At 37.4% G+C, this 13942-nt stretch overlaps 1 protein-coding gene across 10 annotated transcripts in view; it reads left to right on the top strand.

The window, feature by feature from the left end:
- The window catches only part of ANKS1B (ankyrin repeat and sterile alpha motif domain containing 1B), a 447444-nt gene that overhangs the window by 151120 nt on the left and 282382 nt on the right, over positions 1-13942 (top strand). For all 10 annotated transcript variants that reach the window (XM_054812812.1, XM_054812811.1, XM_054812807.1 and 7 more), the window contains one exon: positions 9806-9942. In XM_054812812.1, the coding sequence (XP_054668787.1) occupies positions 9806-9942 (137 nt within the window). The remainder of the gene's footprint in view (positions 1-9805; positions 9943-13942) is intronic.

Below are 13942 nucleotides of genomic sequence, written 5' to 3'. Positions count from 1 at the left end.
TCACAGGCAAGTGCAGTCATTTCACTACAAACCTTTTAAACATGGAAAAGCCAACAAAAAACCTGTTTCACACAAAAAAATAAGTATATGGCAACTGTGTAGCATTGTTTTTGAATGCTCAATTAGACATCAATAGCTTGCAGAGGCAGTCTCAAAAGGTTACTCAGGAAATGGTGGAAATCACCCATCATCTCTCATTAGTACTTAATGAGAGGTGTTTTTCCAGACAGTTGCCTGGTATTACAAGGGTTATGCAAGCTTGAAGCAGTTCCAAAGTCTATTTGTGCAGGTGGGTGATTAGGGGAAATAAAAAGTTCATAATAGTCATGCCCAACTCTCATGGAAGATGCAGAAACAACTAAGCAGACCCCCTGCTGCCACTGGAATGCACTTCACTGGTAATTAATTCCAAACACAATCCTGAAATAGCTGCCACATCCAGGACTGGGCCAGTTATAGCTTCAAGTGCTTTCAGTGAGACAGTTGCAGATACATATTTACAATCCTACTCAGAACAATGGTTATTCAGTTTTAAGTATGTGGGAAACAAAACAAATTCAAAAGAGCAAATTCAAACAGTTTAGTGCAACCGTTCTCTCTATGCATCCAGTGTAGCTACCTACTGATTCTATTCAGTTTTCCATCTGCTCTTTTGAAATGTCTCTTGTAATGTTCATTCCTTGAAATACATGATTGTCCTTATCTGTAGTTCCTAGATTTATGCCATGGTGAATAGTCATGTAGGAGAGAAGATTTGCTTTGGGGATTTAGTCAAGTTAAAACAATTTTAAAGCTGAATCCTATACTATGGAAAATTGCCTAGTTCCTCAGTTTGGGCTACTATGTAACATGAACGTTTTTGTTATCTGGCTGACAAAATAGGAGATTTTCAAATTTTTTTGCCTGGATTTCTGTATGAATTGCAGCCTGGCTTAGTTTACTGTATGCAATTGCTGTGAATCTTTGCAATGGGTCCACCACTAACAGGAGACATCACATTTTGATAGAATCATAGAATCATAGAATGGTTTGGGTTGGAAGGGACCTTAAAGATCTAGTTCCAACCCCTCCTGCTACACATACTATCCAAGAAATCTTATACATGGCACCTCTGTATCAAATCAGGGCAATTCCGTGACCTACTTTGTTCAGTTTGGGGTCTTTGTTAGTTTCTTCCTACTTGTTGGCTTGGGTTCCTGCCTTGCAAATTTACTGCTGGTGGAATCCAGCAGCCTAGATTGATCCACAGTGAATGAACTGAGCCTAAGTAGTGCTGTCTCCATACAAAATGCTCAGCTATATTGTTCTAAGACTAGCACTGAAATCTGTCTATGGTTATGTTTTAGTGTCATTGCTCTGCCTCAGAAAGGGTTAATTGTGTTTTAACGAGCCCTCTGTAAGCTTCAGGAAGATCACTGTGCCCGAATTCTCTTTACCATAAGGAATAGGATTCAGGTGATTCTTCATGTGGGCCTGGGTCTCTCTCACTTTAAATAAAGCTCAGCAATGGTAGGAAAGATTCCCTCAGGCATAATCTGAGCCAGTTTCTAGGTCTTTTGGTCTTCTCTTCAGCATAAGGATATCAGCATATCCCTGATAAAACTTCCATATCTTTGATTATCCCTGGAATCAGAAAATACTGGTTTATCTATCACTCCAGTGTGGTTGTAAATGGCAAGTCTTCCTTCATTCCAGTTATGAAGCTTTTTAAAGGACTAGATGATCATTCCTCCTTTACTGAAGAGCACTAAAATCTAGTTCTTATGGTACCATCCATGATGGGATCCACATTAATCTGTTCATTTCTTAGCCAGTCAATGAAACTAGCCCTTCTAGTGGCCATGACCTCTGCAAGGAGATGAGCATAAATTCAGTCACTGGTGACTGATCCTCCAGCAATAGTGCTATTTCCATACTATGTCCTTTTGTACTCTTCCAAGATTTCTATTGTGGTTATGACTGACATCTGTCCAAGACAGATGATTAACATTGCCATGTTCTTTTCAGAGCTTTGTGCCTCCATTTGATGTTAAGAGGACATATAACATGTACAGACAAAGGCATTCCAACATTTTTTTCTAAAAACAGATCCAAACCCATAGAAATTGCCAGACTGGATAAGTGTTTCTGTAGTAGTTTTCCAATAGTCCAGCAAATTGAGTCTGCTATAACTGATGAAACTTAGGTCTGTCTTGATACCAGACTAAAAAGCATTTTGATCCTAGACAACACTAAGCCATCTGGAGCTTTATTCACATTTTCGCATTATCCTGATGCTGAGGTGGCCAAAACAGATGCAGAGTTTTGGCCTGTCTTCAAGTAGTTTGAAACATTGCATGAAAGCTCCCACACTGAGCAGAGCTTGAGGAATAAAAGGAAGTTATTTACTAGTAATAGGATACCTTTGAAGTTGTTGTCTATATATGTACGCAGATGTATCTATATATATATATTTATGCATATGTGCAAATTCATTTTCCACCTTTTTTCTTTTTCCTGGAATTCTAATGTACAAATCTCTCCAGGCCCTGAGGTTATAGTATAAAGCTCTACAAGGTCATAATGATTAGGTTTTGTGCTTCAAGTATTTTGTTCATGTCTAGTATTATATTTTCAGAGGTTTTAGAATTTAGTGTGTGTTTTTGTATATATACACACACTATTAGATGTGTAGCATATAATCTAGTTCTAGATTATTACTGGTCCACACCTCTAAAGTTAAATATATATTTCTTCTGTTCTTATACCAAACTGTAAATCTGAGCATATAGTATTTAAGTAACTCCACAAGTAATTGGAATGTGGAACTAAAATAGGCTGGGTATACATTTGAATTTTGGTTCAGAGCAATAAATGTGAGTTTGAAATAAATAGTAGTTCCCAGTTACTATTCATTGCTTCAGTCACAAGCTGGTTTTGGAGCACATAAACCAGATGTCTTTTTGATCTGAAGCTCCATTTCAGGTGGGCACAAAAAGTATGGGGCCCTTCTGGAAGATATGAGGTACATGTACGGTGGGGGTGTTTGGTAGAATATGTAAGATGCTATATAGTCCTAAAAATTCAAACCCACATATATTCTAAATGGAGTGTCATGAGGATCAACTGCTTTGATCTGCTGATCCATTGCCATTATACTAAATTGTAGAAATAACTGATGTAATAGCTAATATAGACATAACTAGATTTTGAAAAGGACACTAGCATGTTTCTGTAATGAAAATGGAAAACTACAGATTAACTGTGTGTTCCATTGTGAAGATTAATTTCTGAGATGAAATCTAATTATAATGATATTTCTGAAATATGGGCTGACTTTTGGCTTTTGATGTTTTGCTTGCTGAGATGTGGTAGGAAGTGTTCTGGTTGGTGTACTTGGTATCTGCCCAATAGTTAATATTGTGGCATTATACACCTATAGCGCCTTTTCTTTGAGTACATTATGAGAAAAATTATCTATTAGAAAAGTTCCAGTGAGCAGTTTGTCCTCACGATACATGGATAGTGGGATGAAAATTTTGATGAAACACTTGTTGAACTGTGGCGATATGGTCTGTTACTATCTATAAGGGCATTTTTGTCTATGCAGCATACTCTATGAAAGAAGACAACCATCCACTAACTGACTACTGATGTCACACAGCACAGTAAAAGGCAAAGTTCCCAGTGCATGATATTTTTTGTAGTTTCAGTTAAACGGTTAACATTTTTGTGCTTTTGTCTGACATCTTAGTAGATGATAGCAGTAAAAGAACATCATAGTTTGCTCTTCAAAATATACTAAAAGAAAACAATATTCACTTTCCTTTTGCTCTCTCCAGACTCAAATCTGAATGTTCCTTAAAAGTGTGAAGCAGTCACCATGTCCATGAATGGGAACTCCTTGCACTATCCTCTTTTGTTGGCCTCCTGTTATCCTGTAAACTTCAGAAAAAAGCTTACTATATCCTTGGACCACTGAGATGGCATTAGTTAACTGTGCTTTGGCAGTTGAATCTTGCCCTATTTGTCTATAGTAGAAGTGTCTGAGCTAGCTATCTTGACTTTGTTTAAAAGTAATGCATATGTTAGTACAATCAATGAAGTTTAGGGCTTGTTCCTTTGACCTAATATTTCTTCAGTATAATAATCTAAATATAGAATATATTCTAAATTCTAATTAATACTATTTTAACTGGTTTTCATTAACTTAAAGAGGAGTTTAGCATGCTCAGTGAAATGTAGCTGTATTTAAAGAAATCCCACCTTGCAAGTCTGAAGATCAGTTTCTGAATTGCTCAAGACTTTGAGAACAAGTTAATGCCATGTCTTTGGAAAGCAATTTAGTTACTAGCATATGAATACAGAAGTTTAAATTTAGGGCTTGAATTTTGGTTCAAAAATCAGTCTTACTAGATAGACATAGAAAACACATTACATAACATCGTTTTCATTTTACTCAAATTCTTTTTGTACAGCAAGACTGCAATTGCAAATGAGTCACTGAGTACTTACAGTGTCAATGATAGTAGATCAACTTTTCTTCCTATGAAAGGATTGGTTATGATCTTAATTCTTATATAATATCTTCTGTGCGAGACATGAGGTTAGTGTACATTCATAGGTAAACATTTTTATGAACAAGATGCTCGTGTTAATTAGGCTTCAATATCATTAAACTGCATAATAGGTAAAACAACACTATGCACAAAAAGCATCTCCTTTTTGCAATTGTATTATGTATGACAGTGTGGTGAAAAATAAATTTTGTGAGGTGTTTGTCTTGCTGCTTCCTTCCCTTAATGTTCTCATAAAAAAATGCTGTAAAAAATAAACATTTCCCATATGAAATGACTTTAAAACTCTTAAATTCATAAATTTCAAAAAAACAATTATGTGAATTAGTTTTTATTCAATGCTATTCAATTTCTTTTTATCATTGTTCTGTAAGAATATATAAAAAAAACCTGTTGGTGAAATATGGAATAACTGGAATAGACCAGTTAAAAGGTAATCTGCATTTCTGGATTTGGTGGAGTTGATTCAATATTACTAGTTTTTAGTGTAATTGAAATCAAGCCACCTATCTATAATCAAAGTGCGTAGCTCTAAGTTAAATAATGCTAGTGTGGCTTGAGAATAAAAAGATACTTTTTTTAATGGTGGTAGGAGCAACCTGACGTTCAACTTTCAAGCAATGAAATAATTTATAATTACAGTCTTTTGATGCATAAGGAAAAGATTAATGTGCATAGGCAAAATGTATGAAGCACTAGTGTGACCATTGCTGTAAATACTGAGTCTGCTTCTACTGTAAATATTGAAAAAATTGGGAAAGGTAGCAAAGTGAATTTTAAGAGGTATTAAGATTTGGAAATTAAGATTAATATGTAGAAACCTGTCTAATCCTGTGAGAAATTTAAGAATTACCATCTCTTTTCATATGTCTATAAGATAGTAGTAAATGTGATCATGATGGCATTGTAACACTTCCTGTCCTTTAAAACCTTGTATGCTGAGCCAATCAATCAACCAACCAATAAAGCAAATCAGTAAGATTTGCCAGGATGTAAATCAGAATTGGTATTTTTATAATCCACACTAGATGAGTCCAGTTAATCTGAAACCTGAGTTTATCTAACCTTTAAAAAAATTATTTTGGTTATTCCAGACATAGAAAACATAACAGTATATTTTCATTATCCTATCCTATTCTATTTCCTTTGCATTGAAACAAAGGAAATGGAGGATGGGAAGTCCTCAGTAACCATTTTTAAAAATCAGAATAAGCTCCAATTACCTAATCCTTGTGACAGTTTCTCATGTGTGATGGAAGCAGGAAGGCATATTGGTACAGCATGCTGCAGTTCAGTAATTTTTAGCTGCCAGATGATCCCTGGAGCCTGATAATATCTGACTTGTACAGAAACGTCTCTTAGCTTATTGCAACTTGACCCAAGAACTAGAAGAGAATGATAGCCATAAATACTTACCTGTTGGCCCCATCTATAGCACCTATCAGAAACTCAGCATGGGAAATAATCTTTCCTAGGTAAATTTGGTAGGATCTCAAGTTTCCAAGTTCTTTTTGCCATGAAATGTTCCACTGAAACTTACAGTATTACCACTATGGTAACCTAAAGGGAAAAAAAAAAAGATGTTGGCTTTAGTTTTGTTACCAGAGAAAAAGAAAATTAAAATATCATTTAATTACAAAAGAAAATCTATTCAAATCTATTCTTAATGAAACTATGAGTACTGTCAGAAAAGTCTCCCAAATTGGTTGCAGGAACTAATTTGATGGTGATATTTTCTCTCTGATGGAGCAGACCCAGGTAGTAAATCATTATTGGTTGCCTAATGGGAAGACCCTGCTGTGAAAATAAACAGCTGTCCACACTAAAGACATTGTTTACAAGAAACCATTACATGTCAGACACTTCCTTCCCTTGAGAAAGGAGCAAAGGCATGAAATAGCAAGCAGTTGGATTTTTTCTGGGATGTTTATTTCAAAGAAAAATATTTGATTTTTTTTTTTGCAAAGCTTTATTTTTAGATTCTAATAGCATGATCCTTTTTTGTATTACCACTTTAGTTTGCTTGGAAGTAGACTGTAACTACTCTTTTTTGAGATTGCTGCATATTATGTATGTTCCTGAATTCATGGTACTTGTATGCATACACTGCAGCTGGAGAAGTTTTTCTCAGCTCCATCTAGTGGGGCATGTAGCAGCCCTGTCTCTCCTCATGAATATCTTCCAATAAATTTTCATTCCAAGAATTTTACTTCCAGTCAGTTTGATTCTTCTCAGGTGGGACTGTATCTCCGGGCAGAACCTAGCCTTCGGTGACCTGTCATTGAACAGGGTCAACAAGAAGCTGCGGTCTTTTGTCTGGAAAGACCAAAATCTTGCTTATACAAATTGACCCCTCTATAAATTCTGAATATTTAGTGTGAGTAAACTAAGCTGAGGTGACTGTCATCAAGGGCTTGAAGCAGAATGAAATGGTGGGCAGAAAACTATGTTCACTACCATTAGCACTAATCTGTATTTCTAACTATCTGTCCTTTGAATGATGCATCTTTGAGGTACTTCTGCATGTGCAAGACTTCCTGATGTCACTTGCAAGGCTTTTGTGTGCTACACAGCTAAAGGGCAGCTGTGCTTAAGCACAGCTGTGCAGGCTTCTCGCAAAAGAATAGTGACGGAAACTCAGGGACTGATGAAAGTACTGGGGAGTTTGTGTTCTTTATAGGTTTAGCTGTTTGTCAAAGACAATCGTTCTGTTTGTTTCTCACACCAGTAAGTAAATAAGTGTACTAACTACACTTAAGTAGACTCCTGTGGAACTTTGCTCACTCTAGAAGTTATTTCTTAGCTTCCTAGATGGTGCCTGTATTACCACGTCTCGACAGCAGTATTGTCCCTTGTTTGGTATCTCCATACATGGAGCAGGTTTCTCTGAAAGCAAGTCTCTGATTCCTCAGTCAGGGAGGTTCATCTATTGATGAGTCTGTCCATAGACTGAAAGAAGACGGTATTTCATATTCTGGAGCAAAAGAGGATAAGACTTTCAGCTCAATTAAGATGTTCCTAACAGTCATATGTAGTCTTCATCCTCACTATGAGATTTCTAAAGACTTTGGCAGGGCCTTGGTGGGGTGTCTTCTTATCAAGTCCCTGTCCCTCCTTTGACAAGCTAGGCTTTCAAATCACAGGATACTCATTCACATTCTGCATGTAAACAATTTTCCATTTAGATACCATGCCAGACAGGAAAGCATAAGAGAGACTTAAGGCATTCTGTAATGCCATCCAAGTTCTTCTGTGTTACGGATGGTATTATGAGGATTCTCCTTAAGTTCCTTTCTAAGGCTTTATAAAAATTTGATTCATCATATTAGCACATATGTATTACTTTCTGAATGAAAGTAATTCAGAACCACAATTTCTTTGCACATTTTCAACGATTCAGAAAGAGCCCTTCTGTGTCTTAAGACTGCATACTTAAAGGACTGGCAGTTTTGATGCAGGTGCTTTTCAACAAAATCGGAATTGTCTGTGTCTGTGACAGGGAGGGTTCACTCTGTCAGCCCTCAGGTAATACCTGAAGTTATGCACAAGATGTGTCCATTTTGGATGTCTGACAGACTGCCACCTGAACTTTCATTTACACTTTCATTAGGTGTAATAGTATTCCTGAAACATTCCAGCTTGGTATTTTCTTTAGAAGAACAGTTCGTTGGTCTGTATTTGACCAGAATCTCTTAGTGTTTCTATGGGGAGTATTTCTTAGAATCATGCATGCTATGAAGGTATCTGTAAGTTGGGAATGCCATAAAGTTTACATTGTAGCAACTATTCTTCATCCTTTGTTAGCTATGTTAATGTAACTGGGTATTTCCTTCCCTTTGAAACCTCTGTTACACTTCCAAGAATTCTTTCAGGTCGGTAGGACTGAGAGGGAGAAGCTTGTGTCATTGCTTTCCTGGAGGTGTTTGTGACTTGTGCAGATGGAGGAGATTATGTGTGTTCCTGCAGAAGGTGGTTAGGTGAAAATTCTCTAGCTTACAGCACTGAAGCTGCTTTTGCTTATTAGGAGTTTGGGGGTTTTTTGGAGTGGATTTGCCCACAGAGTGAAAGTACATATTGGAGATCCACCTCAATTACAAATAAATAGGCTTTGTTCTGTGAACTCTGCAGGCTGTCAGTTGAGGCCCACAGACATTAGATCTGAATGTAATCGTCTTAATGCAGAGCTGCAGGTGTTACAGCACATTTAGGGAACATGGAGTACATGTCTTTGTGACCCGCAAAGAAAGGTACTCTATAAATTCACAGTCACCATAAAGACCACCATGACCATGCACAGGCAATGGCATTTGTCCCAAAATCTGAACTAAAGCATTTCTTTAATAATACAATTCAAAAGACATGAAGTAATGTGGAGCTTTTGGCCTCCTGCCAAGTCATTCTGGTGCTTGGTTACCATCACAGCTGGGAAGCTGTGCCTTATTTCATAGTCCTCTCTATCCTCTGACCTGATTTTCACTAAATTTACTTTACATTGTTCAATCAGCATTAAGAACATTTTGAGAAGGTAAGAATGATACTTTAACTCCCTTTAATGGTCCTTCACAGTGCCATATAATGGTAACAGCATCACAAAATATGTCCGAACAGCAGTTTCCCATGTACCTGAAGGTATGTAGACATTTTTGAGCCAGCTGTAGGTTATCTAGCTGAGATGCTGCTAGAAAGGTAGCTACTGCAGTGCACAGTTCTGTGGAGGATGAACATTTCATCAGAGGAGCTGAGTACATTTTTGTGGAATTAATCCTCACTGATCCACTACATTGCTACAGTGTCCAGGAAAGTTGTCACTGGTGGCTATTAGCATGTGCTAGGTCAAGCATGTATTTATATAACTTGTTGAACTGGGTCATATGTGTTAGGATTTTCCAGGATGAGAGATGAGTTGCATTAGAAAGCTCCGTTTTAAGTCACCTGTGTTACAGTGATAGTACTTGGATTCACAATTGGTAATTCAGGGTAACAAAAGTAAAATATTTGTGTTTGTTTTATGCCTTATTTTATTTAAGTATTAAGAGAGTGCTAGATCCTGCCTTAACATAGAATGAATGTATGAGCTGATAAAGTAGGTGTAGATAATGCAATATATTCCTTACCAACTATGTTTAAATTATAATAGGTTTTGTAAGTTGAAAAAGTGTTCTGAGTAGCATTCTGTTTTCCAAATAATTTTTTATTTTAAAATGTATGAAGTATTCATAAGTTCACATAAATGCTATTTTTATTCACAGATAATGCACCTCAGGTAGCAATTACTGCACCAGGATCTGGTAACCATAGAAACAGCTCTACAGGCCCAACACCTGACTGCTCTCCTCCATCACCAGACACTGCACTTAAAAACATAGTGAAAGTTATACGTCCTCAGGTAGGTGATCACCATAAGCATCCTCTTATTATAATTTTAAAAGCAGGATATGATGCATGTATTTTAAGAGGATGTTATCACTATTCACATATGAATAGGTCAAAGATGGATAAACAGAAAAAAGTATTTTTTGTGCTTATGAAGCGATCTTGGTAGCAGGAGAAGATAGAATATTTTATGAATGAGGCAAATAATCTACAGAGAGATATCTACATTTTCCTTATAGCGTTAATGATGAATGAAGTCTTTATGTAATATTTTGTATTTTTATGTACTATTAGTTTTCTTCCAAGTTTATGTTCTGGTTTTATCAGCATTAATGTTACTTTTTCAGGTTTTCTTTCCTCTTTCTGTATCTCCATTTACATGGTCCTATAGTGTTTCATATCTTCTTTACTTTACCTTTTTGTATAGTATTGCTTCTCTACTGTCATCCTTCCTAACTACATGTATTTCTACATGTAAACAAGATGCTTAACATGTGGAAGACTTGAGTGCCCCTTGTAATTCTTCTAGGAGTACAGCCTTTTAAAATAAAAGTTTTAAAGTAAGTAAATCTTAGAACTTGATTCAGTAGTATAGACGTAATTAGCATAGAGGAGTTTATTTTAAAATCACAGGATCATAGGATAACATAGATCAGAAGAAACCTCGGGGGATTATGTAGTTCCCTGCTTAAACAGGCACGGCATTAGGTGTGTCAAAGCTAGCTGTGACAACTACACACTGAATTGACTAATTGTGCAACTTTTTTGGTGTGAACCAAAAGAACTTCTGTTCCTTTCCTACCAATTATTGGGTTCAAATGCAGCCATCTGTTCTTCATTGCTGAGCTGATCTCTGCAACCGAGCCACTTTGATGCTAGTAGATGCGGGCTTTATATCATCAGTATGTTGCTGGCACTTGTGTTACTTGAGAAGTAAGCTGATAGATACATGGTATTTTGGTGAGAATTATATAGGGCAGATCGTTTTGGTGCCACACGTGAGTGTGTTAAAGTGATGGAGGTGGATCTTCCTTTCAGTACTTATTGGAGCACACATTTCAGAAGGTCTTGCAGAATTAAAGGTGCACCTGCCATTTCTCTCTAGGAGACATTGGTTTCCTACGGCTGACCCTGTCAATGCCCAATAATTCTAACAACTGGCTGGCGCAGCCCATCCCTCTGTGATACCACAGTAGTTTGGGTTCCACGTCCTGGTATAAATCTAGATTGCAGGGGGTCTAAAATAACAGCTCTTTCTTCTTTTCTCTTTTTATAGTTGTTTCTCATTTTGCTTCTTCCTGTAGTCTCTCTGTCCCTCCCACCCTACATCAGTATAGTACTGAAATGCCTCCTTCCCTCTACGTTGTTTTTTATAGTAGGTGGCAAGCAAACAGAAAGGTATTGGAATATTGTTGGAACAAGCTGTTGTGTGATAGCTTATTGAAAATAGCATTTAAAAAGCTGTTTCCATCATGATATTGCCAACAGATGGACCCAGAACACTGAATGGTGATGTTCTCCTGCTAGTTAACTCTGAATGGATTCAGCAGATTCTGGGGAGCTATTTTCAAATTTAAATCATACCATTTACTGACTCCCAGTATTCTCATCGTTCTGCAGAGTGAAAGCTAGCTGTGCGATATATATGGTCAGAACTTTACTGTGTTTGCTAAAATGTCTCTCATGTGGCCCTACATGTGGCATATTTCCTATGCAGAAAACAACAGCAGAAAGACACATGTAGGCTAGTGCTTAATGTAGGTTGTAAATCTATGCACTAATACATGAGAAGTTGTGTGCACTATAGCATTCAGATCCCATTATGCTTCTCCTTTCTCCATGTGTTTTATGAACATTGCTTCAATATTCTTCCTTTTCTTTGTTTTTGTTGCTTACCTAATCACCTCCCCCCAAGATCTCAACCCAAGAATTTAGACAAAGAAGTTGTAGATGTTAGCAATGTGATGTTTGCAAACCATTAGTGTTAATTCTGCCTGCATATTTAATTCCTTTATTCCATGCCTGCTGCATTCAATTACATGGCAAGCTCTTTGAAGGTTAACACAATGGGATTCTATTCTTGACTGACCTCTCACCAGTCATGTAAAACTAATGAATAGTGTTACACAATGCATGCAAAATAATTAATTTTCTGTTGTTTGACAGGGCCTTTTTGCATTTTTCTAGCAAAATAAACATATTTAAGCAGATTTAAAACAGGGATCATACAAATTTCCAAAACAGCTATCACTTCTTTCCCCTTTTCATATGGCTTGTGCATCCAGCACTGAAGGTACCAGTGAAAGGCAGAATGGGAAACCCTTCAGCAGCTAGTTTTACACTAGGCAGGCTTTGGTAGCTTGGATGAAACTGCCAGGGAAGTCTGGCCTTTCAATTCATACTGTTATTTTCATTTATAGCCTTATTTATCTTTCCTGGAAGGTTGTGCATGTAACAGTTTACCCGCAGTGAGGAGAAATGCTGTGTTAACTACTCCCTGTGATCTGTGTAAGCAGCAGCAGGGGGGACCAAAGATTCCTTCCTCCCACCAGCCCAGTGAGGGCAGTCAGTGGCAGAGAGTGGAAAAAGAGAAACCCGGTGAGCTGGGTTTGTAGGCAGAGGTGGGGGTCGTTCTGCCTCCTGCTTTCTTTGGCTGGTTACCTAAGACTGTGTTCCAGATCACATGATGGCAGTGCATATACATGTTTCAACTCATGACAGATTCTGAAGATGTTTTGTATGAATATGAGGTTTAGCACAGCATAGTGGCCTCTCCCCTCTCCTGTTCCAGACAGACATGTCCCAAACCCAGCTTGGTGGGGGAATCTGTCAGCTATACCTGCTACACGGGGTCCCTGAAGAGGGAGGAGGCTGTGATGCTACACTACCAGCCCATGGAGTGAAAGTACCATGGCTGGGAAGTGTGAGATAGGAACAATCTCATACACAAAGTGTGAATCCTGAGAGGTCTGGGTCATGATCAGTTAAGGGATTCCTCAGAATGCACTCAAAATTTGTCCTTTTCCTTCTACTCGTCTCTTAACCTGGCCCTAATTCTCCCCTTCTTATATTAAAAACATGCCCTCACAAAACCTGACTGGGAACCTTTCACTCACATTTCTCAAATTTATCCTTTCTTCAGTTAATTATGATGAATTTTCAGGTGAGAAACCTGCAGTTTGTTGTGACCCTACCACTCATCCCTTTTGAGATCCCATTGCTCTCTAAAATCTAAATACTCTCTGGATATGTCTCAACTACTCAATTCAGCATGCTATTACTAAAGCTGAAGCCTATTTTAACTGAAATGTTGTATCTCCCTGGCACAGTGCAGCACTCTGGAGAGATACTAACTCAGATCTCAGAAGCAGTATTAAGTTCAGTGCCACAGTGCCACCCACCTCTACTGCTTCCAGTCCTGAAGGTAGCTTACTTAACAGTAATTCAGGGGTCTGTGTGCTATGTTATCTGTGCATCTTACCTATGGACTGTACCTGTGATCTAGCATTTTGCAAAAACACATCTTGTTTTCAAATTTTCACAGCATCAGCCTCTGAAAAAGAGGATTTGTTGAAAAGTTACATATATGCAGATAAGAAACAAACAGAATTTACTTCAGAATTTGAATCACTTGATCATTTTTTTCCAGATTGTCCAGACAAATCTTAGTAAATTTTTAACTCATGAATTGCTGATTAATGAAGACTTTGAGAAACTAATACAGTTTCAGATTAAAGACTTATGCCTCTCTGAAATATACTAACAGTACATGGGAGGAAATGAGATGTAGTAGAAGACCAAGTAGGTTAATGTATTAACTAAAGCCCTCTGAAATTTTAGGCTCTCTTCCAAGTTTTAACTTAGTTATGTTAGCACATATAGTAAAATATAACTTACCTTATCAGAACTGGAATTTTAGAAAGTGATAGTGAAATCGAGCTTGTTCTACAGCAATTCCTATAGCTCTCAGTCTGGACGATGCCTGAACAAAATTGGGCTGCATGTGATGCTTC

The sequence above is a fragment of the Grus americana genome, chromosome 1 (genome assembly GCF_028858705.1).
Source record: "Grus americana isolate bGruAme1 chromosome 1, bGruAme1.mat, whole genome shotgun sequence".
In the NCBI taxonomy this organism is placed as follows: Eukaryota; Metazoa; Chordata; class Aves; order Gruiformes; family Gruidae; genus Grus; species Grus americana.
The sequence above is the reverse complement of the archived record's forward strand: the minus strand, read 5'-3'. Positions and strand labels throughout refer to the sequence as shown.